The sequence below is a fragment of the Gobius niger genome (genome assembly GCF_951799975.1).
Source record: "Gobius niger genome assembly, chromosome: 12".
Lineage (NCBI taxonomy): Eukaryota > Metazoa > Chordata > Actinopteri > Gobiiformes > Gobiidae > Gobius > Gobius niger.
In genome coordinates this window covers 23587940-23611212 of record NC_136863.1, presented here as the reverse complement: position 1 = coordinate 23611212, position 23273 = coordinate 23587940, and the positions used below count along the sequence as shown (strand labels likewise).

At 43.4% G+C, this 23273-nt stretch overlaps 2 protein-coding genes across 2 annotated transcripts in view; both read right to left on the bottom strand.

Moving 5' to 3' along the window:
- The window catches only part of pclaf (PCNA clamp associated factor), a 379199-nt gene that overhangs the window by 111133 nt on the left and 244793 nt on the right, over positions 1 to 23273 (bottom strand). The window lies entirely within an intron of this gene.
- Positions 1 to 23273, bottom strand: part of LOC306971413 (metabotropic glutamate receptor 8-like) — a 125762-nt gene that overhangs the window by 18022 nt on the left and 84467 nt on the right. Inside the window, exons 7-9 of the mRNA XM_079567684.1 lie at positions 19031 to 19231; positions 6959 to 7098; positions 3022 to 3957 (exon numbers count right to left, since the gene is read on the bottom strand). Of these exons, the coding sequence (XP_079423810.1) occupies positions 3022 to 3957; positions 6959 to 7098; positions 19031 to 19231 (1277 nt within the window). The remainder of the gene's footprint in view (positions 1 to 3021; positions 3958 to 6958; positions 7099 to 19030; positions 19232 to 23273) is intronic.

The window sequence follows — 23273 nt, the reverse complement described above, 5'->3', positions numbered from 1 at the left end:
ACTTAAGCTGGTGTTAGCAAAACCTTTGCATGTAGCTTACCTTCACAGTTCATCTTTTAGCTGCTTAATTCCTGTAGTATTAGCCTTGGCGTCTCTGACTGATTCCATAACCCGCACCAGAAGGCAGCATTTGTCCACATTTGGTCTCATCGCGGCTTACAAAACGATCTGTACAGCATGCTCCTCTGTGGGAGCACGCTGTACACAATCACGTTCGATGGAAAGAACCTCAAAGCTCTGTGGCCAAACTTACTTCCCCATGCTAATTTGCATGTTTGCTGAAGCACACTGTGTATTGCTCTGTATAACTAATGTTTCCAGTGTGTTTCATATCCAGGCAGTATTGTTGCCATCTTGAACAATGTGGCACGTTAGTTCCAGAAGCCGCTCCTTAGGTGTTGGTGTGTAAAGTACAATCAGAGATAAGGAGATGACGATTCACTGTTTTAAAGTGGTAAAAGAGAGTGTTTTGTAATTTGCTCCCTCTGCGAAATACTGTATTGTGATGAGAAATAAGCCGAAAAGCCCTTTACTATTACACTCTTCACATAAGCTTGCACTGTCCACAGCAATGAAAACTATAATTCCTCTTTTTTTACTACTTTTATATGTAGATAGATTACACGTGTCAAAAAGCACCATTTCGACACTATTTCTGTTATCTCTCCCAAACAATAAACCTAATCACAACGTTGTGATTTATGCTCGGCCAACGTTATCGCATTACTTTCTTTTATCATACTCGCCTCGAAAGCTCGCCAAAGCCCCCCCGCCCACCCACCCAAACTCTGCATTGCCGTTATCACCCAAAAAATATGATCCATCATGCGATTCTGTGTCTTAAAAAAATCACACAGCGTTCCCGCAAGCGCGAGCATGGAGCAGACGGGAAACACTGACAAACTATATTTAGAGAAAATCCCAGCCAATCACTCCACCTGTCGACCGCATCTCCCCGAAGACCCGGTAATGAGCAAAACTCTCCATCTGGCAACGCACGAACGGCAAAATGTACGCCCAAAAAGTGTCATGTGAACCTGAGAAATGTAATTAATCCGGTGTTGAGAGGAGAGGAAGAGGAGCGCAAAGTAGATAGTGATATGGAGCAAACAATCGCTCGCTTGTGACCAAAGTGGTATTAAAACTTTGCTGGTAAACACATTCTTTTTATACATACAATAACCTTGCATGCTCTGCAGAGTGGCTTTAACATATGGACGCAGAGATTGAGTTAGTAATGAGAGCATTTATGGAGAAAAAGCTTATTGCTAGATGTCGGTGGGATTCAGCCAAGCCTCCAGGCGACAACTGTGGGCCAATACGACTATCATTAATGCATGTGGATGTGTGCTATTGTATTAGAGCTGGTCCAACCTGAAATGAGTTTGGTCCAGAAACCTTTCATTGTGGGAGAAATAATGGGGAAATGATTAGACATCACAAGCGGATTTCTAAGAAAAGACTCTTCAGGGAAAATACGCAAAGAGATTAATGTGGATCTGAGATAATAGATCCAGCGATAGTTTCATTACGCTGTCAGCTGGACAAAGAGGCGCGAGAGAGACGGAGGAGGTGGTTTTCACTCACAGTTAGAAGGAAGGTTAAATTATTATTCATAGCGGCGACTAAAAATAAAAATGTATGATGTGGCTTTAGCAAACGATTAACTTAACTATGACATGCTTTTGGTCTGGCTTTGTATTATTGTCAGTGTTACGGTCTATTGAAAATAGATTTCTTCAATGGCATTTCAACTACTTAACACAATGCATTGACTATAATAAATGTTTTGGCCAGCCCTACTTTACTCTACTCTACATGGTTTGGTTGCGATTCCATCACTACTTTGGCGAATTCGGTCTTGTATTCATGATTATCAGGGCATATCCATGGATATGACTTTAGTGTTGGCTGTATCCATGGAAACAGCACTAAAGTGGACTGATGGAAACACATCAAAAGCAGGTACAGTAGAGTAGGGGAGCGTATAGTAGGACACGTGGAAACAAGCCATTCGATTAGATGCTTTGAGAGTTACTACTCATCAGTGAACAAGACTGTTTGAAAATGAGTCTTCATGTATTTCTGAGCCACTGCAGCCGTTTCTGTTCACGAGCTTTCAATTAACAGTTTAGGGGAGGCCCGGATAGAAGGTTTATGCACAACTGTGTGTTTGTCTGGCAGAAACCGTCCATATTGTGCCTTTATCTGCACAAACCCATGTGTGCTCTGAATCAGTAAAAAAACTCTTAACAGTACGATGATTATGCTTAATCTTTCGTGAAATATTGAATGTTTTCATACCTAGACCAAGGCATTCAACGATTTTATGCTTTTCATCGGCAGAGAGATCCTTTTTCTTTCCTATATTGCTTGAAAATGGTGGTTTGCTTAATAATGTGGAACGGCCTTTTTCTGTAGTTTTTCCCTTAACTGGGCTTAACCTGACCACTAATCATCCCAGGTCTCTGAGATTGATGTCAGTGATTCAAAGAGACACAATACCATCCATGAGTTTCATTGAAAAACTTTTTTTTTTTTTACCTTTATGGCACTGAAATACAATTTGCATAATCATTTGGAACACAGTGTAATATTGTAAACCGAGATGGAAAGCTACCCAGCCTTAATATACACTACTGTAAGCAACTTGCTACTGTAAGCCTTGCGTGTCCGGCTGGGGGCCAACATCAGTGCCTTCTGAAATATGCATTCCTAAGTCCTCATCCCCCATTGTTTCATGTGAAGAAGAACACTGTACCAACATGTGATGTGATGCAAACATTAGAGTCCAAACCTCTACAGTACAGTTCTGCACATAGGCATATTAAAAGTTAAACAGGAGAGCGCTGGGTTGAGCGGAAGATTAACAGTGGCCACCGGCGCAGACCGACTGGAGGACCGCGGTCGTGTGAGAGAATGGAGATGCTGCTGACTGAGTGCCTTCACCATTTATATAAACAGCACCGCAGGCTCCGCGTGCTACATAAAACATGAATGTACATTATTTATCGTTCTTACCCGCTCTGCCGACTGCGCCGTGCCGAAGAAGATGGGGATGAAGGCCAGCCAGATGATGCAGGTGGTGTACATGGTAAATCCGATGGGCTTGGCCTCGTTGAAAGTCTCCGGGACGCTCCGGGTTTTGATGGCGTAAACCGTGCACGTGACCATGAGCAAGATGCTGTAGCCCAGGGAGCAGATGAGGGACAGGTCCGAGATGTCGCATTTGAGCACTCCGCGGGCGCTCCTCGGGTCTTGCGTCCTCTGCTCGCCGTAATCCACGAACGTGTGAGGCGGGTCGGCGCCGAACCAGACCAAAATGCCGAAAAGCTGCACGGAAATGAGGGAAAACGTGATGACCAGCTGGGAGGCCGGGGAGATGAATCGCGGCGCGGTTACGGCCTTCTTGCCCTGCTCGAAGATGCGGTGGATGCGGTTCGTCTTCGTGAGCAAAGCGGCGTAGCTGAAGCACATGCCGAGTCCGAGGAAAATCCGCCGGAAGGAGCACACCACCACATCCGGCGCGGCTATCATGGGGAACGTCGCGATGTAGCACAGGAATATGCCGGTCAGCAGCACGTAGCTCATTTCCCGCCCGGCCGCGCGCACGATCGGGGTGTCGTTGAAGCGGACGAACGTGGAGATGACGAAAGTGGTGGCGATAATTCCCAGGACGGCGATGAAGACCGGGATGAGAGCCCAGGGGGAGTCCCATTCCAGCTTGATGATGGGGATGGGCTGGCAGCCGGTGCGGTTGTGGTTGGGGCGCTGTTCGTACGAGCAGAGGTCGCAGGTGAATTCGGTGGACTGGTAGTGGTAGCCCTCGCAGCGCTCGCAGTGCCAGCAGCAGGGGACGCCCTTCACCACCTTCTTGCGCTCGCCGGTCTGACAGGGCAGGCTGCACACGGAGGCGGGGAGAGAGGGGTCCCCCGTGGTCCACTGCAGGCTGTCCAACTGAGAGACAAAAATATACATGTCGATACACATATGTTTAGGGGAAAAGCACTGTTCACACTCACAAGAGACGTCACGGTTCATAGCAATGAAGAATTGTAAAAGTACCAATTTAGTCAGTCAATTTAATCTTATTTACTAAAGTATCCACCTTATTCCTACGCCCCATGAGCCTTTGTGTGAAGAATGGGAGGGATCTCCGGTATGACTGGCAGCTGTTTGTTTGCGTGTAGACTGCTCATTCTAATCCAGGTTTTATGAGCTATTGACTGAAAATCGCTCTTTCAAAAAGTTTTCTGACCCATGGGTGTGTGGGCCAAGTTGTCTCCACTTAACCCCCGTGGATATCTTTTAATTCACAGATCTTTCACAAAGACTTTACTCAGATGTGGTACTTTAGGCGTAGAGATTGTCAGCATAAAAACTCCTTCTTTTTGTTTTGTGTTGATTGGTCAAATATCCACAGAGATCTTCACATTTTCGGATTACAACTGAGCTACAGCCTGTTTATGAAGCTTTATTACAGGCGTCGGATTTATGTGAACACGCCATGTACACACCATGTCTGTGGTTCAATTAGGTCAAAGGTTTGACTCAAAAACTATCAGAAAATAGTTGGAAAGCTCTTTCCAAAACTAAGACATGTATATGCACTGTTGTATCGCCTCATGGGGCTCGGGTCATGTCGCTCGTATGTGAGCAGGTCAGTTGTGTGTGTTATCGCTCTTTACAGTTTAAAACACCTCCGTGGGCTAAGGCTCTCCTCGTATGAGAGTCACACTTGGCATGTTCAAAATTGCCCCAAACATGTCACAGTGTAAGCCCAGCTTTAGTCCACAAGCATGTTCCAAACACTGCATGTTCCAGAGCAACACTTTCTCTGTTTTTAATTCAAGTGCGAACAGTGAAACGTGTTCCTGAGCTGCGCGAGACCATCTGTGCAAATGTTACGGATGCTGATCGTTTAGAAAATCATTTTGAAATGTTGAAATAAACCTCTACGTGAAATTAAAACTCGCCCAAGAAACCACTGCAAGACTTCCGGCATCTCACCAGAAATTACTCCCATCCTCGTTTCTACATGAGCCACCCCACGAATAAGGTGGATAGATACAGACGGCATCTTTGGAACTGCCCATATATGTTCATGTTCGAAGCAGCCAGAGGGGGAAAACAAAACAGAGAAAAAATGAACTTTCTCCCATTTCTCCACCATTACTTTAACAAATGCTGAATTATAAATATATGTTTCTACTAAATAACTGATAAATAGACAAGTAGAGGGGCAAAGTGGTTCAATAGCCCTTAGAAAAACCCTGATAGCCTAATGCTAACCACGAAACTAATGTTAGCTTCATGCTATATATGCTATATATTTATAGTCTGCAAGAAAACAGCTAAAAAGTGGGAAAAATGTATATTTCCATAAGAGGTTTTCTTCCCCCTCAGGTGGACCACGCCCTCTTGTATAACACGTTGCCGCCTGTATCTGTGTAAATACTAAGTCAATTCTTAGTATACATTTTGTAATGTACACAGTAAAGAAGCTTTCCTTCATATAAAAAAGTTCTTAGGAGGGTGGTATAGCCCAGGGGTTCCCAAAGTGGGGGTCGTGACCCCTCGCGTGACACGGAAGAGGGGGTTACTGTATGATCTGTTTTTGAGACAATATTTTTTACATTTCTGACAATGAATTTGTACACTATATTTCATTGGAATTAAGCCAAACATCAAAAACAGTATCGAACATCATTAAATCAGTGGGAGTCCCAAGTTGTTGGTCTGGTGATTTTGGGGGTCGCGGCCTGAAAGGTTTGGGAACCCCTGGTATAGCCTCAAGGGGAATTTCCATAGGAGCGGACTGGAACGGACCGGAGCATTTTGCAGGTGTTTCCACAGCCAAAAGTGAACCGCTCCACTCCCAAAAAGGGGGTCCAAACCGATCCAGCCCCGGACCACTTGGTCTGGAGTGGATTTGCCGACTGGACCGGGTTGGGGGGGAAAGGGGAGGGGGTTCAATGTCTACTTTGGATGTGAAAACATCAAATAAAATAATACATACAAAACCTATTCCTTTTAGGAATTATTGTGTTTTCTTTTTTCTCAATAATTGTTAAAGGGACTATAGGGAGTTTAAAAATGTTAAAATTATGTATTTTCTTCCCCCTACATGTTCCAGCCATGTCCTAATGTGTAGAATGAGCTCAGACCTGTTCACCACAACTGCCTCTAAAATCCTGTACGGTCACTCAAAAATGTGTCACTTCGGCCCGAATTGCCGCCATGCACGAGCTTAATATAGAAGGTGCAGTTACACATATGGCCTGAGGTGGCAGTAGTGAGTATAAAATGGCGAACTTGCATCCAGCCCCTTTAACCTGGTGCTTGAAAACCCAACAGCTCAAATAAATAAATAAAACAAAGACTTACCAGTGCTGGAAAAGGCTTGGAAGAAACAAATACAGGCAGGCTATATTAGAGTCTATTTTATGAATTTGTTTTGGAAAACATTTAGGCTACATATCATTTTTTCCTATTGCTGTTCATGAATGTAAAAGGCATGATATAAACTAAATACATAAGTCTTTTTGCCCCACCTAATTTGCACATACAAAAGTGTTTTGATACAGAGCCATAGCATAAGATATCAGGCTGTGGCACATGGATAATGTCCTTGACCACTCCCATAACGACCCGGACCGCTTTACCCTAAAGGGGGGGCTGCCCCTCCATAAGTGGAGGTCTCAAGTGAACCGAACTGGTCCAATCCAATGGAAAGGCTTTTGTGTCCTCACCAATAAAGACACCAAACCTAAGCCCTTTAAATAGTTCTCAGCTGTTGGACCCAAAAGTGGGTCGCAGTGAGTGTTGGATGAAAAATTACAGTTTACATAATCAATGCCTGGATCAGCAGAGCTACTATTTAATTCTACGGTTTATATGTATTACATTGAAGGCGAAACCCACTGGTTTTAACCCTGATACAAAGTATAAGTCTTACTGTGAGATAGAGCTGGTTGGTCCAGTGTCCGATGACCTTGTACTCTGCCACTGAGTAGTTGTTGATCTGATACTGAAAAATGTCATAACGTCCCGGCGCATCACCGTTCTCATTAAACACCACCGGGGTCCCCGCACTTCCTGTAAAAACACACAAAGAAACATTTTGCTGGGTATGTTATAAAGCGCTGGTAGTCACTGCAGATGAGCCGGGTTTTGGAGCCGTCCTCAGATGAACATGTGATATTTCTGTGACAGATTTTTGCTGAATCCCCCTGTGTACTTTGGAGGTTAGCGCTCCCTGGTGGAGGTTAAAGGTCACCGTAGTGCTAAGGCAGTGCAGATGTGGTTGTGGCGACGGGGCAGTCATGCGTAAAACCGTGTGGAACAGTAAACAAACAGCTGTGGACCATGTCCTACCCCCACATCCGCTCCCATCCCGCTCTGCAAGCACCCACCATTTTTACTCACACGGCTCACACTGTCACAACAAATGTCACCGCTATGTGGACCATAAGCGACAAAACTCTGAATTTTAATATGTAGCGACATCAGTGAGCAGTACGCCGTTTTCAAATGTTAGAGCATGTGACTTTTTTTTAAGGGGTTAGGCGGTGTATTTTAGAAATGTTTGGGCAAAGCTTTCACGCCTTTTTCAAAAATGTATTTCAGGTGGTAAATCTTGAGACCTTTTTTTCCCCCCAAGCACAGCCAGATCTAAACTTGGGCTTTATCAAGACTCTGAACAAGTGCTTAACCTCAGCTAAAATACGTCAAAACAAGGACAAACTGAACAGACCTCAACAACATAACTCGAGCTTCACTCATTTTCAGAACCAAATGTTAAATCGGAAAGTTGTGACTTGTTTGGGTACATCCTGTTTTCTTCTCTCTCGTGTGGAAAATTGCAGTTTGGGCATTTTCTCTGTTATTTGCATAAGAATATCTCCAATTATAGATAAAGTAGCTTCCCTTTCTGAAATCTAAAAAGCAATTCCTTTCCCTAAGTCTTTTAATGCGTTTATTCTGAGCTGCATTTTTTTTTTTTTAAAGTTTTAACGCTTTCACATTTGCATTCGATTAAGTTATCGCACGACACAATGGGGGGAGCGCCGTATATTCATCGGGACGGTCTAATCTTCGAGCATAAAGAGTTTAATCCAGTTTCCATCAGATTTCCTTCCCCCAGTTATCGGCGCAGCGCGGCTCAGGGCGGTGAAACTAACACCGGGAGAAAGTTGATGCGGATTACTCTGACACCGAGAGGAGCAAGATTGGAGCTAAAGAGCAGCCGCAGAAGTGCAAAAAAAAAAGAAGAAGAAAAAAAAACGGATTTATGAAGAATGGAGTGGGCGACGTTTCATTCTGTCCTGGTTTTTCTGTCTTTTATGCATAAAAACAAGCGCCAGAGAGAACGACCGTGAATCACTGTCGCAGCCTGAGGACACAGGGACTCCCAACAAACAGCGCACTTCATACACGCTATACGCACTTGTGAACAGGAGAGAGAGGGGAAGAGGAAAATGGTTAGACGTAAAACTAAATGAGAAATAAACATGAAGCTTAGGTTAATGACAAACTGAGATTGATAAAAAAAAATGGTATTCAAGCCACCTTGAATACCGAAGGAGCGTTATGCAGTACTACAACATGTAACAATATCTCTACTCAGGATGAAAATGAAAGACTACTGACTGACAGTGGCATTTTTATGTACTCGTGATCATTGCTCAAAAAGATAGCAGTAAAAACACGGCCCCAGAGACGCAAATGTATGTGATATGACAAGCAAATGTGGCACAGACGTAGCAGCTCTGTCTGTCGAGCTACAGCAGGATTTACAAAAGGTCTGCTTCACTCTCAGGGGTCACCAACCTTATTTCAGCTGAGGGCTACTTTAAGAGCATTAAGTTGTTCGAGGGCTACCAGTTAAAAACAAATCCTAAAGACTTAAACGTACACTGTTCACTTATAGGATATTGACCCCATATTATATTAAAATAGCTTTATTTTAAACTCATACTGAGTCACAAGAACCGAAATAACTGTAATTTTAAGAATTAGATTCAAGAAAATGAAGTGTTTTACACTTTAGAAAAAGTCCCAAGGGCTACTGGACATGCCCCAAAGGGCCCCTGGGTTCCCGCGGGCACCACGTTGGGGACCCCTGGACTAAATTAACCCATCAAACAGAAAACCTTTCCCTGTGATTTGTACGGTTTGTCATGTCAACTGACTCTCAGTCTGAGTCAGTGTTTAAGCTGCTCAAGACGTTAGCATGCTACCGGCTAGCAAATCAATGGCTTCAACACGATAAACATATGTGTGGCTCATCTATGAACACTGAGGAAATACTACAGCAACAGCTCAGCATGTTATATCCAAGGCATTTGGAGTGTGATTCAGGGCTTTCTCTAGGAGAGGCCAGAGCTAAGCTGTTGAAGCTAAATGCTATCCCATAGCATGCTAATATCTTGAGCAGCTTAAACACTGACTCACTGGTTTCTTCACATAAACATGCGTCTCTTGAGCAATGATTACAAGTACATAAAAGCATCATTGTCAATCAGTTGTCTTTCATTTTCATCCTGATTAGAGATATTGTTACATGTTGTAATATTTGGTATTCAAAGTGGCTACCATAACAACAAAAGTCACATGACTGAAAAGCATGGTTATATACATCAGTGGTTCTCAACCTTTTGGAGCCTCGACCCCCATTATAACAGTTAAAGTGGTCCGTGACCCCCCCCCCCCCCCCCGCGCGGTCACACCGTGGAAAATAGGAACATTAGTCCCCCTAATTCTTAAAAAAACAAAAGGCTAAAATTAAATTAATTTAATAACAAATAATGGCACTCTGGTAAAATAGCAAATACATGCTACAATAAAATATTACATTATATGCTAATGAAAATATGTATATTTTATCGACATGATCTGGCGACCCCCCAAATTTGTCTTGCGACCCTCTTGGGGGTCTCGACCACCAGGTTGAGAACCACTGATAAACATTATTCTCTCATGACTCAGAGTTGATCCTGTGGCTATTCCAGTTTTGCCCGATTGATAGGACACTGTTCCTGACACAATACTTTCCCCCTAAGCTTCTCCCCCATTACATTCTTTATTAGGAACAAATTCGCACAGCACTCTTAACTCAAAGGCCCTCTTTATTGTAAAAACTTGAACCGTGTTGTGAAAATCTGCATGCACAAAGCAGATATAACACACTGACTGCACAGCACATTTAATTTCATTTATTCCTTTGAGTGATGCGCCGTCTCGTTTTCAAGAGGGTCCTCAATCTATCAAACATGAAACAGCCAACGCAAATAAACATACGCTCTATGTTTTAGCAGCATTTGCATCAGATGTGTTCAAAGGAGCAGGACTGTTCCCTCTGACAAAAATATTGGGGTTTTGGGGAACTTTGCACAAACCCTGAAAGGTTTTGACCAAAAGAGAAATGACTTCAGTCGATCAGTGGCTTCATGCAGTCAATGAAATGATGTGTTTTAGTATTGCCATTTACCTTCAAATCAAACACACATGTGGAAACTTAAAATTTGTCCATACTTTTTCCCATCGGTTTTCCCTGTAATCGTCTCATTGCTGTCTACTTCCTATCTTTTTGTTCTGTCTGTCACACTTCGGATCTGATGTGACCGGGCCGGCCCAAAAGTGCTTCAGCCCACCGGGAAAACTCCCTGTTGCCTAACCAGCTCCTCTGCTCTGCTCTTGGCTCAAGTGAAATCTGTCCGGATACTAGCACTTTGCCTTCTGTGTTTTTATCGACCCTTCGAGTCGATTCTCCCCAGGCCCTCAGGACAGTGCAGGTGTTCTGCTCCTGTCTTCTTGTGAGCTCTGTTGCATTCCGAATCGTGATTATTTTCCGTCAACATGAGTTACTCTATCTGACAGAAGGCTCATGAGGCGATACAAAGGCAATCATACAAGCAGCCCTGATGATCTCTGCAGGAGTCAAATGCTTTCACTGGAAAATATTTCTCCACCACATACTACGGTGTTTCTAAATCAGGGTACATGACGCCGCTGATGAGCTGCACACAGAACAGATTGGCTCAATTCTAAAGTCGCTAATTGTGGTGTGACAAACCCAAGCTGTGAACAGTCGACACAGATGAGGCGGATGACGCGCACATCGGACTCTGCTGCGCGCCCTGGTGAAACCCACTGACATCACTGAAAGCACATGTGTCAAACCGAAGGCCCGAGATGATTTAATCCGGCCCCTTGTAGTGCATGAATTTCTGAGTATGTCCAAAAAAAAAAGAAGAAGTCTGTAGCCCATTCCTGTGCGGGGTTATGAATGTTTAAAGAAACCAGGGGGCAGCTTGAATTAAAAAGAGGGAAGAATTCCACACGTGTCCAGCAGAGGGCACTGACAAAATAAGAGATCAGGAAATAAACAGCATATTATAGCCATGTGGTAAATCGTCCCAAGGCTGTGGCTACAATAGTAATTTACCGCCATCGAGTATGGAGTGAATGAATAATGACTATATGTAGCACTTTTATAGGACACAGGCTGATAAAGCACAAAAAGTGTAAGCCATTGTTATTTATTAGTCCTTTACAAAATATGCAGGCCGCGACCCGCCGTGGGGGCTGAATTTTGGCCCACGACCCAAACGAGCATCATTGCGACACCAGAAATCACCATGACAACGGCCAATCCGGACTGGTCAAGGAAACACGACCCAAACGAGTATCATTGCGACACCGGAAATCACCATGACAACGGCCAATCCGGACTGGTCTCGGAAAATGAGTAGGGCTGGACCTGGTTGCAAATTTATTTTAAAGACATGTACCTGATTTATATACTTTTTTAAAAAGAAAGAAAGTTTTTTTCCCCTACCGGTATCTAAATCGCAATCGTGCGGTGGGCGGGGCTGAAGGTCCATAGATCGCCGCCATCTTTATTTCCCAGAACTGTGCGTGCGGCCCCCATGTGACCGTCCCACGCTCCATTCCTCGATCACTCAAAGCTATTTTTATAAATATGTATTTCAAAAACCAACTTATTATTTTTTATATTGTACTTGCACCGTGAGTATGCGGCACTGTGGCAACTACAGCATGTGCAGGGTGGCCTTCAAGTAAAATAGTTGGGAACCACTGGTCTACTCAGTGTGGGTCTATAGCTATAGTGAGTGACGGGTTATAGAGACTTGGGTGCAATGTTTTTTTGTAATAACTCATAATCTCAGAACATCACATGTCCAAACTAGCAGAGGCCCGGTCACAGCTAGTAATGTGTACTGTAGTAAACTAAAAAGACATTTAATATAGTGCATCTAAATCATCTGTATCAGTTTCATGAACTTGCAGGTGACACTGAAAATTGTGAAACATGTTTATAAATTAGTTTGTGTGAAATGTGTTCAGAAAGTTAGGACAAACAATTTAATTTATTCGCTCCCTCTTTCATTGTTTGTCAAAAATAAATGTATAAAACCAAATAAAAATCATGTACAGGGCCTTTAAGGTACAGTATAGCATAGTATTCAAAGCGACCTTCCCAGCCGTCTCATAAAGAAAAAAACTTCTGTCAGTCTACCTCAGGGAAGCTGTTGGTTGGTACAACAACAACAAGAGTAGAAAGTGAATGAATAATGCATGAAATTGTGAAGAGATTTTGAGCATGTGGAAAAGTGTGAAAGCCTTCTTATAATTATACAGACTTGTCAAGTGAATAAGACACTGGAAACAAATGATGCGTTTAGAAGCAGTTTTGGAGTTGATCTGAGCTCTGGATAAACTGTAAGTAATTAGAAATTACACCAGAACAGTATGTCACTCTAACTGGCACAATAAATAAAGACCTGCTTGCATTTGGTCTTCTTCATGCAAAACAGTTGGGCCTTTGCCAATATGTTTCCATTCCAGCCCTATGGGAAAAGTGTTTGTGCATCCCCTGGTCTAGTCCATCCATGCATTTCATCTTGCGCAACAACCAGCTTTTATCGCCTCTTCTCTGCAGCGGCCTGAAAAATAATCAAACAAGTATCTCGAAGCGAAACCACAACAATCCTTTTAATAGCGCGTACATTTCACACTCGGCTAATCGCTGATGCTCTAACGGGACGCTACAGCGGGGCCTCATTGTGTTAGATGTAGCACATCTGGCGCCGACATTAGCAGCGCGTCTCAACTAGCCTCCCGACGCTCCTCTATAAATAAGCTCAGGAGCGAGGAGGAGCTCACGGCTGAGTTAGCGATTAGCCCCGCCGGCTGCCGCACTCGACTCGGCGCGTGGCATTATGGGTAACCTCTGCGGCCCGTGTTGGAGGAAGCGAAGCGGAAGAGAAAGCAGCGGGACTGGGTTTGATTTATGTGTACGGTTGATGCTAGACGATTTGAACACACTCCAGCGAGTCGCAGACAGAGACGTTAGTGTCGACTTGGTGACAAAGAAGAGCGACAAACCACACCAGGAAGAGACTGTTGGAATAACTTCAGTGGTGTGGCCTGTTCAGAACACTCTTGGAAACATCTCATTGCGATTTTCTTTCTGACAGTCAACCCATGGGTCCCGCGGGTTCAGGCGGGTTGGTTTCCTCAAATATACGGCAAACTTATATATGTTTAATATGTTTTGTTGAATGTCCAGTTGCCCAGCATGTTTTGTTTCAAGTTCAAGTTTCAAGTTTAATGGTTTTGTATAGCCCAATATCACAACAGAAGTCGCCTCACAGGGCTGCACCAAACATTAAGGCAATAAAACAGAGCAATAAATATGACAATTAAAAGTTCAGGTGAATCCAGGCAAATATAATGTCCAATAGGAGGTAGCGACGAGCGGCGCGGGCGTCCCCCGTCCTTAGACTCTCCAGCACGGCAAGGAAAAACTCAAAAACCCGGCAGGAGAAAAGAGAAACCTTGGGGAGAACCACGGAAGGAGAGATCCACTCCCATGGACGGACAGGCTATAGAGACCCAGGGCCGAAGGATCCCTCAGCAGACGGGCCAAGACTGCAGACAAGATTTTGTTTCCCCATTGTGTTGAGTTTAGATTGCTCACCACTCCAAATGCCACAGCTTCTTACTAATCTGAGGAGTGCAGCTTCTTGTGGCATCAGGTCTGTAGGCTGTTCCTGGGCCACTTTAGTTCAAAACTTGACGTGGTAAAAGCAAAGCCTTGTGCTCCTCGTTTCCTGATGAGGCTATAAGCAATTTCAAAGCTGTCCTCAGTGGCCCAGTAACAAAACAAAACAACAAGCACCATTTCTCCACAGTAAACTTGGGACGCGCTCCTGTTTAAGTGACCGCTGTCCTTTGAGCTGTCCTTGCTGGACGGCATCTCAAAAAAAGCAGTTTCTGCCACTGGAATATCTGGCACAATTACTTTTTAAATGCTACGGGAAGCGTTGCTCTTAGCAGAGCCTTGATATTTGAGCGACGGGTGGTATTCACATCGACATGTCTCCGTTCTCTAAAATGCTCCTGACCCCAACTGTTTAGCCAAAATTGAACAATTGCCATTCACTGTTTCTTTTCTCGCCAATACATGCTTACTGTAATTTAGTCGGTGCTGTATTTGTTCAACGTAGTGAAATTTAGGTGGAAGCTCCCTGTATTGTATATAGCAGGTGAGGTTACAACCAATCTCAGCAACTATGGGTGTTAGGCAGAGTGCGTATCATAGACACAGTTAAAGGAACAGGCCACCGTTTTTCTATACTGAGATATGTTCTTACCTGAGCTTAGACGAGTTAATAGGTACCTGTCTGGTCTTTGTGCCTGTGGAAGAGCTTGGTAGCTTCAAACTTCACCTCTGTTTGGAGTCATATGAATACATCAGGAGACGCTAAATGCTAACAACATCTTTGGTTGTTTTGCGTGACTGAGGGCACGCACAAAGACCAGACAGGTACACATCAACTCGTCTAAGCTGAGGTAAGAACATATCTCAGTATGGAAAAATGGTGGTCTGTTCCTTTAACAGACAGGACTGGCAATGATAATTCACTCCATTTATATTCATTTAATGAGCAATTTAGAGCCGCCTTCTCAATATTCTTTGGACAATCAGAGGAAAGGGAGAGCACTCACAGTACCACTAACAGATTCTTCTCAAACAGATCTCTTAAAGAATATAGCTGCGGAGAATTACCAGCACTGGCTGTTGAAAGTGCACTGCTCTATCACTAATCATTCATTCATCATCATCTATTTATATTCTGGCCAGTGATGTCGTCTATTACATAGCTTATGCTTCACACATCAGTGAAGTTTGCCGTGAATGTAGCACGTGTTTGTGCATAAACGATCTAAATGGGGTTCACACATGCTTCACGTGCACGGCCGAGCACAGATGTCTCTCCTGCTGAGGTTTCTTCAACAGTTCACAATCACACTGTCTGCACCCAAACAGAATAAAGCTCATTTTAGACACTGTGTCAGAGCCATGAAAACTCTCCTCTCGCACCCCGCACTCTGTTACAGTGCAAATTCATAACCTTTCAAACGGGCCCAAAATAACTACATGTGAAATCAGTTTTCTCTTATGAAATTTGAGGGTCACAAGAGGACAGAATTTAAGACAATATGCTCAGTCAATATTCAGCTTCAGCTTTATTGAGGCTTTAAAAAAAAAACTTTTAGAAACCTTTGCATTGGCAGGCTTTATTATTGTAATCTTTGATTATGACATCAGCTTTTGAGGAGACAGACTGAATGCTATATAATGTATGGATGAAATAATCCACACCTCCAGTTAGGATGTGCATACTTTCTTGACTGATGGTTACCAGATAATCTGTCATAATAAGCACAACATTACATTTAACAATATAGCCTAAGTGAAAAGATTATATTGTAGCACTGCAGGACCCAGAGCACCTCTCTATTCTGAGACAGATTTATACAAAGAAATGCGTCATGTGATGGTAGGTGACGAACCTCATTCTCTCTCCGAGTGCGCACAGTTTGGAAGTAGTGTGCTTGTGGTTTTTAGTGAAAGGTTTTATATGGTTTTGGGACGTCTATTATCACCCTTCACCTCTGTAACTCTGCGCTGAGTTTTTCATTCTCCAAATCTGCAGTGTCAGAATTTGTTTGGTTTTGTGAAGTTTATTGTGTCTTTGAACCATGGTCACGAAAGGAACCTCCATAATAACAAGCAAGTCATTTTACAAATGTTGTAGACCACAATATTAAAGTGGTCAGTTCTCTGAGTTCTGAGGTGTGTTTCAGCAGAAATGTCATGCAGCTCTCTTGTCTAGGCTACAGTGCAATAATACAGTATTTTTTAATTAATCTAATCATGGTATAGAGTTCAGGATCGTGATGTCATATCATTAAGCAATAATAAACTAATGGGAATTTTAGAAGGTAAAATGCTGTTCACATTAAAGCACTTGGACACTGCACTGTGTTAGATGTTGTTTCACGGCTTTTTTCCTCAATTTTTCATACTGTTTTGAGCTAATATTAGTCCACAAACATGGTGGATTTCCATGGTAACAGTGAATTCATAACATTCCATCCTAAAATCTATTTTCAACTTTATTATAGCGTGTATTACAGAATTAGGGCTCCATATCAGATATGTAAATGCGAGGATGCTGCTCGAGAAAAAAAAATGCAAATGACAGATCCACTTTTGCACTTGGGCAAATACTTGGTAAAAGACTGTCTTAGTCTACAGAATAGTAATTGTAAATAAATCCACATTACAGTTGTTTCAGTAAAACCCATATTTGATTTGAACATGTTCATATCTGAGGTCATGATTATGAAATATGTAATAAACACAGTACCGGCTACAAGGGCACAAAATTGTACTTTAAGTTGCCTCAAGATGTTTGTTCAGGACAAGCGTCTGTTTTTGCACCTCTTTGAAACTCCGATGTCGCCTCAGTCAGTTGATTTTGGAGCCGGTGCTGAATAAAAATCTTACATACCTTTATGCATCACAATTCCTATTCTGTGTGTTATCTGAACTAAGGCTCATTATAACTTCAAAGTCTTCAATTCCAGACTAATTTGTAGGACTGGGATGGGGGTAAAGTATTTGTATGAGATATAAGATACTGTGCAACACGTACCAAGGCCCTTAAATACTTGGGTGTACAACTCAATTACCTGATTACATAAAAGTCTGCACATCAGCGGCAAACTAGCTCAGCAATGACTCTGCGTTTCAGAAATGTCTTTCTTGAAGCCGTTCTGCCAAGGGCTCTGTGCATTCACAATGTCAACTTCATTATTCACTGCAAAGACTTACAGGTTTACCTTGAAAATGAAAAGTCCAATTGAGCTTTCAGAATTCGACCAGAATGCGCGAGTGCGTTTTATTGTCGAATTAATGAGAGCTTTTCAAAGCTGGTTGGCCTTGGCAGTGCAAATCTGCAGCGGGAGGCGGTGAGGGGAGAAATTTGTGCTTTGTCACGGCATTTCAACAGTCAACATATTATTGTAGCAACAGCGTAACTCTGACCCAAGGCTACTGCAACTGAAACATTACTTTTCAATGATATGAGGTTGTTGGGCACGATTTGGTTCTCTTCAGCAGAACCAGGTTCACTGGCGAAGGCATCAACGCCCTTTGAAACATGTGCCTTGATGGTTCACTTTTGAAACCCTCACTTAAGCTTAAAGGAACAGGTCACCGTTTTTCCATACTGAGATATGTTCTTACCTGAGCTTAGACGAGTTGATGCGTACCTGTCTGGTCTTTGGGCGTGCGCTCAGTCACTCACAATGACCAAGGATGTTCTTAGCATTTAGCCTCTCCTAGTATAGCTCCAAACGGGGTGAAGTTGGATGCTGCCACGCTCTTCCATGGGCACAAAGACCAGACACGTACGTATCAACTCGTCTAAGCTCAGGTAAGAACATATCTCAGTATGGAAAAACTGTGAACTATTCCTTTAATCCAGGGGTGCTCAAAGCGCCGTCCGGGGGCCAAATGTGGCACACACCAATTACACTCGATTTCAAACTCGGTAAAACAGAAAGGCTTTTAACATGCGACCCTCGATAAAAAAAGTTTGGACAGACCCTGGCTTAATCAGACCTGGCAACTATTATTTTTAGCTTTACTTCATCAACATTTGAGATATTAACCATGTAATGATATAAATAAATATAAAAAAAACTTTAGGTACTGGTTTTGGCAAATAAAAGCAGGTACTGAAAACAATATTATATCTTTAGAGATCAGTTTTGACATCTGTTGGGATATCAGTTTTTTGGAGTAAAAGACTATACATAAACATTATAAATAAACATCATTGTTCTGTTCCTAGATGACAAATATTTTCGTATGGGTATTGAAAAAAAGTATGTTTCAGGTATCGGAATCGCAAACCAAGTATCATTAATTAATTAATTTAACCAGGAAAGTCCCATTGAGATGAAAAAAACGTTTATTCAGGGGAGTCCTGGCCAAGTGGCAGCAAAAGATACACAGTTAAAGTATTGGAAACCAGTACCGGTATTGGAAAAAAGTTTTACCCAGCCCTAGTTTCTTCGTCAAAAACAGACACGGTGTAGCAGTTTACGCAGTTTTTAGTAATTCAATTCACTTTGGTACTTTCATATCCACATTTTGAACGCTAAGCAGTTCTATACTCATAGTGTGTTCATCGCAGCGCCATTGATTTTGAAAGTCAAAGCTCGTTTGTGTTTCTTTTCCACAACTGCCTGCAGGCCAAAACCCCAAATAATGTAAAAAATCAAACAAACTGAGGCACTCCAAAAGTAGAAATATCAAAAAGCCTTTACTTAAACATGGCTAGATTAGGTAAAATTAATATATTTTAATATTTTACCTAATAGACCAAAAGACTAAACTTATACAACTTTTTACATCCGAGTAGCACTCCAGCCTCCCAATTTTTTCAACCCAAAATAATGTATTTGAGCCTCAATCCTGGATGACATTTACCCTTAGTTGGTCACATCCATTTTCTATAGCTCGACTCCAGCTGCAACAAACCTAAATGATATTTCTACTGACATGACACATTAGGATCATTGTACTGGCCTATGGAGTTGACCGTAAGTGACGAAAAGTCTCCAAACAAAGTCTTCCTACCGTTGAAGTTGACGGCGCGGATATGAGCCAGCAGCTCCTTCCCGTCGATGTTGGCCATGCGCGGACACAGGCCCGGGGCTCCGGCGCACAGCTGGCGGTGCATGCCGTGGAGGGCGTGGGCCATGGAGTACACCGCATCCATCACAAACTGCACCTTCCCCTCCTGCTCGTAAGTGGAGTCCCGCCCAACCTTCTCCAGGCCTGCAACAGGAAGGATCACAGACAGTGGGTTCAGAAAGAGTTTGGACATGGACGCTGCCTGACCCAAAAATACCAAAAATAACTAACTGCTGTGATCCGTGGTTGGGGCCGTTACTCTAGGTTCAGCAACATCTGAACATCCTGAATTCTTCTTCCCCATTGAAAATCCTTGGGGAAAAACTAAAATCATTCTGAAAACATTCTGACCTCGACGCATTACAGCTGCAAATTGTTGAAATAGCATAACCTTACAGTAAAAGTGTGCAACTATATGACAGGTGCAAATGTGAAGTCAGTCGCCATTGCTTTTCACTGCCATGCGAGCACAATCTGACCTGGGCAAGGCTTGGAATAGAGTCAGGATGATGCAAAGCTGGCACAACGCGTTCCCTGTTGTTATACGTGTATGTACTTGCAGACTTTTAATGGCCTCTGCGGATGACTTTTCTATTTCTGTGCGTACACCACGAAATCTGAGCATCCAGCAGGAGTTTAAAGTGCAATTCTCTCACCCCGTTGGCAGATAAATTAACTTCAAATAAAGAAGCAACACGTCCTTCACAGGCACTTGCCTCAGAAAAGTGATTTGTCTGTGCGTATCTAATGAGCTGAACAATACGGGGTGATATTTTGGCGGCGCTCTCTTGTTACTTTTCCGATGCAATTTCTGACTCACAGATGTGATAATGTGATTCCTGACACCACAAGCCCCCCACCCACCCACCCAAAAAAGAAAAAAAAAGAAAAACACAAATCAGGGAGGAGCTGAGTGCCAGGACAAAGCTCCTGTGAATGAATAGCTGCTTAGAAATGAAATCCAATTTAATTTTAATAGCGTGCGGCGGTGGGTCCGGGGGGAGGCATAAAGACTGATTACAAGACTGTTGTAGTAATGAATGAGCGCACAGAGCTGGGGATGCCACCGTGAGACGCTAAGCTTCTACATCCAGAGCTAAAATATTTACAAACGCGCGAGTCGGCTCGGGGAAATTCATCCTCGATGTAACATTGAAATTCATGGAGAGCGGTGTGAAGACAGAGAGAGATCACCTGCAGATCACGGCAGGCCGAGAAGTGTGAAGTTATTATCTCAAACACAATCTCGCACTGCACAGAGGGAACGAGTGAGACATTTACGTTTTGTTGGTATGATGCTAAGTTACAGACACACAGAGCAACTACAGATCTCAAACTACAGAGTGTGATAGTGTTCATGAGAGTTAGCTGTAACGTTGTTGATTACATGGAGCTCGCGCCTCACTGCATGGACATTGCTCTCTACTAGTGATGCTCGGGTTGGCTTTTTTTTCCCTGACCCGCCCCAGCCCGACCCGATGTAAATCAAACACGACCCACCCGACCCGTGTCTCAGTTTGGTGACCCGACCCCGCACGCATTAAAAAGCCGCTGCTTGAGCCGCTCTGCAGCTGCGGTCGCTCAAACGGGAGCGCGTCATGTGAACACGAAGTTACTGTGGAGAACTAGCGCTTGAATGAAGTCTTTGAAGTTGCTTATGGACTTGAAATGAGGAGCAGAAACTATCATGAGGCTTTACTTTCACAACGTCATGGACAACTCTTTGTGTCAAACAAAACGGAGTTCGGACTAAAGTGGGACAGCCTTTACCTGACGCCAAGAGAAGTGTCTCTCCTCAATTTAGTAAGCAGCTGTCGCCTTGCTATTTTAGTCTTACCTTGCTTCTTGCTGCTGCACTGTCTTCATCACCTGTTGCATATGTGCTTGGGCACTGGTGTTGTGCCGCGTTTGGAGCAAAGATCAAAGTCATACAAGAGCTATATAGGCTAGGCGACATCTAAACAAAACATGCTAAGGATATGTTTACCCCATAACACTGGACATTCAACAAAACAGCCGACTTTGTGTGGCATTTATGGATAAGAATGCACTGTATGTTATAAGTCAACAATGTAAGGACAAAAAAAATATGTGTGCTTTCTAACCCGAGCCACCCGCACCTGAAGTTTGCCGTGTGTTTGAGGTATCCGACCCGACCAAATCCGCGGATAATAGCACTACTCTCTACGCTGTCTGTGCCCGAGCTCGAGGCCAAACAGCGCGTAAGCATCACCTGTAAGATTGTGACTCACATAATAACCTTCAGCAAGTAAAGTTTGTAAACAACCATCATTTTTGTCGTGTGCATCCTTAGGCCTGCACCTCCACTTCAGTCGAAGCTAATCAGCGAATCGGAAGAGGTAACCATTGGTATAACATGACAGGAGTTTCTCTTTTAGCTGCAGCTCGAGCGCATCAAGTCCCAGCGGTCACTCCCACACGGTCACTAGACTAGCTAATTATAAAACTCTGGAACGCAAATCTGCGGGGGCGGCCCCTACAAATTCAAACTACTCCCATGTGGCTCGTTCAGCCCGAGTGAAAGACGCCTTAATTCTCTCTTCCCATTCCCCCCATTGGTCTCCGATCTCTACTCTCTGTTCTGTCCAATAAAGCAGTACAGTGCGTTATTGCTTTGCTACACATTCAATGACAATGATTTTCAATCCAGGATTGCATTAATTTCTCAAACCAAGATCTTGATAATAGGAAAGTCAGTTCACTGTGCATAGTCTTCTCCCAAAGATGATCAATGGGGTTAAAGCAGTAACCCCATTGATCATCTCATGCCCCTAGAGGCCATAAGCGCCACTGCAGGTGTCAAAGCATGTTATGGTTTTTTACTCATTGCCCATGAGAGTAAATACAACACTGACAGAAAAGACAAAGGGAGAGAGGGAGATTGTACATGTACATCCAATTACACAATGGACACTTTTTTTCACTCAAACTTGGCTGTAAATACGGTTTAAGTGGCGCTAGCCCGTGGTTAGCTTTGCCCGTTAGTCCATTCCATTAGTGTGTATTGGTGGCTCCGACCCAGAGGCAGGAAAGTTGCAATTGTGGTTTTCTGGCCAGAGACACCAGGGAAGATGAAAGACCCCCAATCATCCCATCAACAACATTGTATTACCCCCAGAGGGACTACAGAAAGGATTTATTAAGGTAAACAAGTTACTTAGTGCTGCTTTAAGGTCCGTACACTGTGGAAGCCAATCCGTGTGTGAAAACAAAGATTCATGCTCCTTGATAAACTTCCACAATTTGACCCCCATGATCACTGCATTGCCATTTTAGGAATATGCCCGTGCCGAGGGAATAACCATTCACTGAACCTAACCCAGCAACCCCAGATCCAGCCTTTCAGACACATTCAATTCTCACGGTCCCCTAACTAGAAGTTTACTCAAACACTCCGGAGATTGGCGAGGGTTCCGTAGTCTGTTACTTTGGAGCAAGTTCGCAAAGAAGCCAGCTGCTCCAAACTTTGTCCATTCAATATTGTGGCTCCACACCGCCACATGTTGCTCTGTTGCTGTTTGTTGATTGATAACAAACAAAGATGAACTTTAGTTTGGACTCTGGGGCCACCTCTCCATCATGTGCCCACTTTTTAATTAAAACTCCCCCAGACAAACAGTGAACACATAATTCTGCATATCCCTCCCCTCAGATTATAAATGAGACTGACAGCATGCCAATTACACGGGTTACACCGCCCAGGCTGGGATCCGCCATGATGAATGCAGAGATGGGATTTAGCCTGTTTGTTTATCAGTGGGAAGCCTGTGTCGACTTAATAAAGGTTCTTTGACACTGTCTCGTATCTATAAAGCGCGAGCAGCTTAGTCGCTCTCTGATTATGCATGTCAGAAACAACAACAGCTCGCACACGTAGCTATTTATAATGTGCGGCATAATAGCAGTGAAGGATTGATAGAATCTTCACTTAGAAACATAAGCAATAGTTATCGCAACACGCTGCTCACATGCAACGAGGCTAGTGCTAATGCAGTGCTAAGATAAACCCGTGATCAGTCATGTGACTTGAGGCAGTTGACAAAGTGGAGAATCAGGAAAGCATCTGTGTTTTATGTTTTATCATTTCAAAGAAAGTCTCTGTATGGAAAAGACAGTGAGGAGGGAGAAGTTTTCCTGTACTCGCTCTTTGACCAGAACAGCAGCG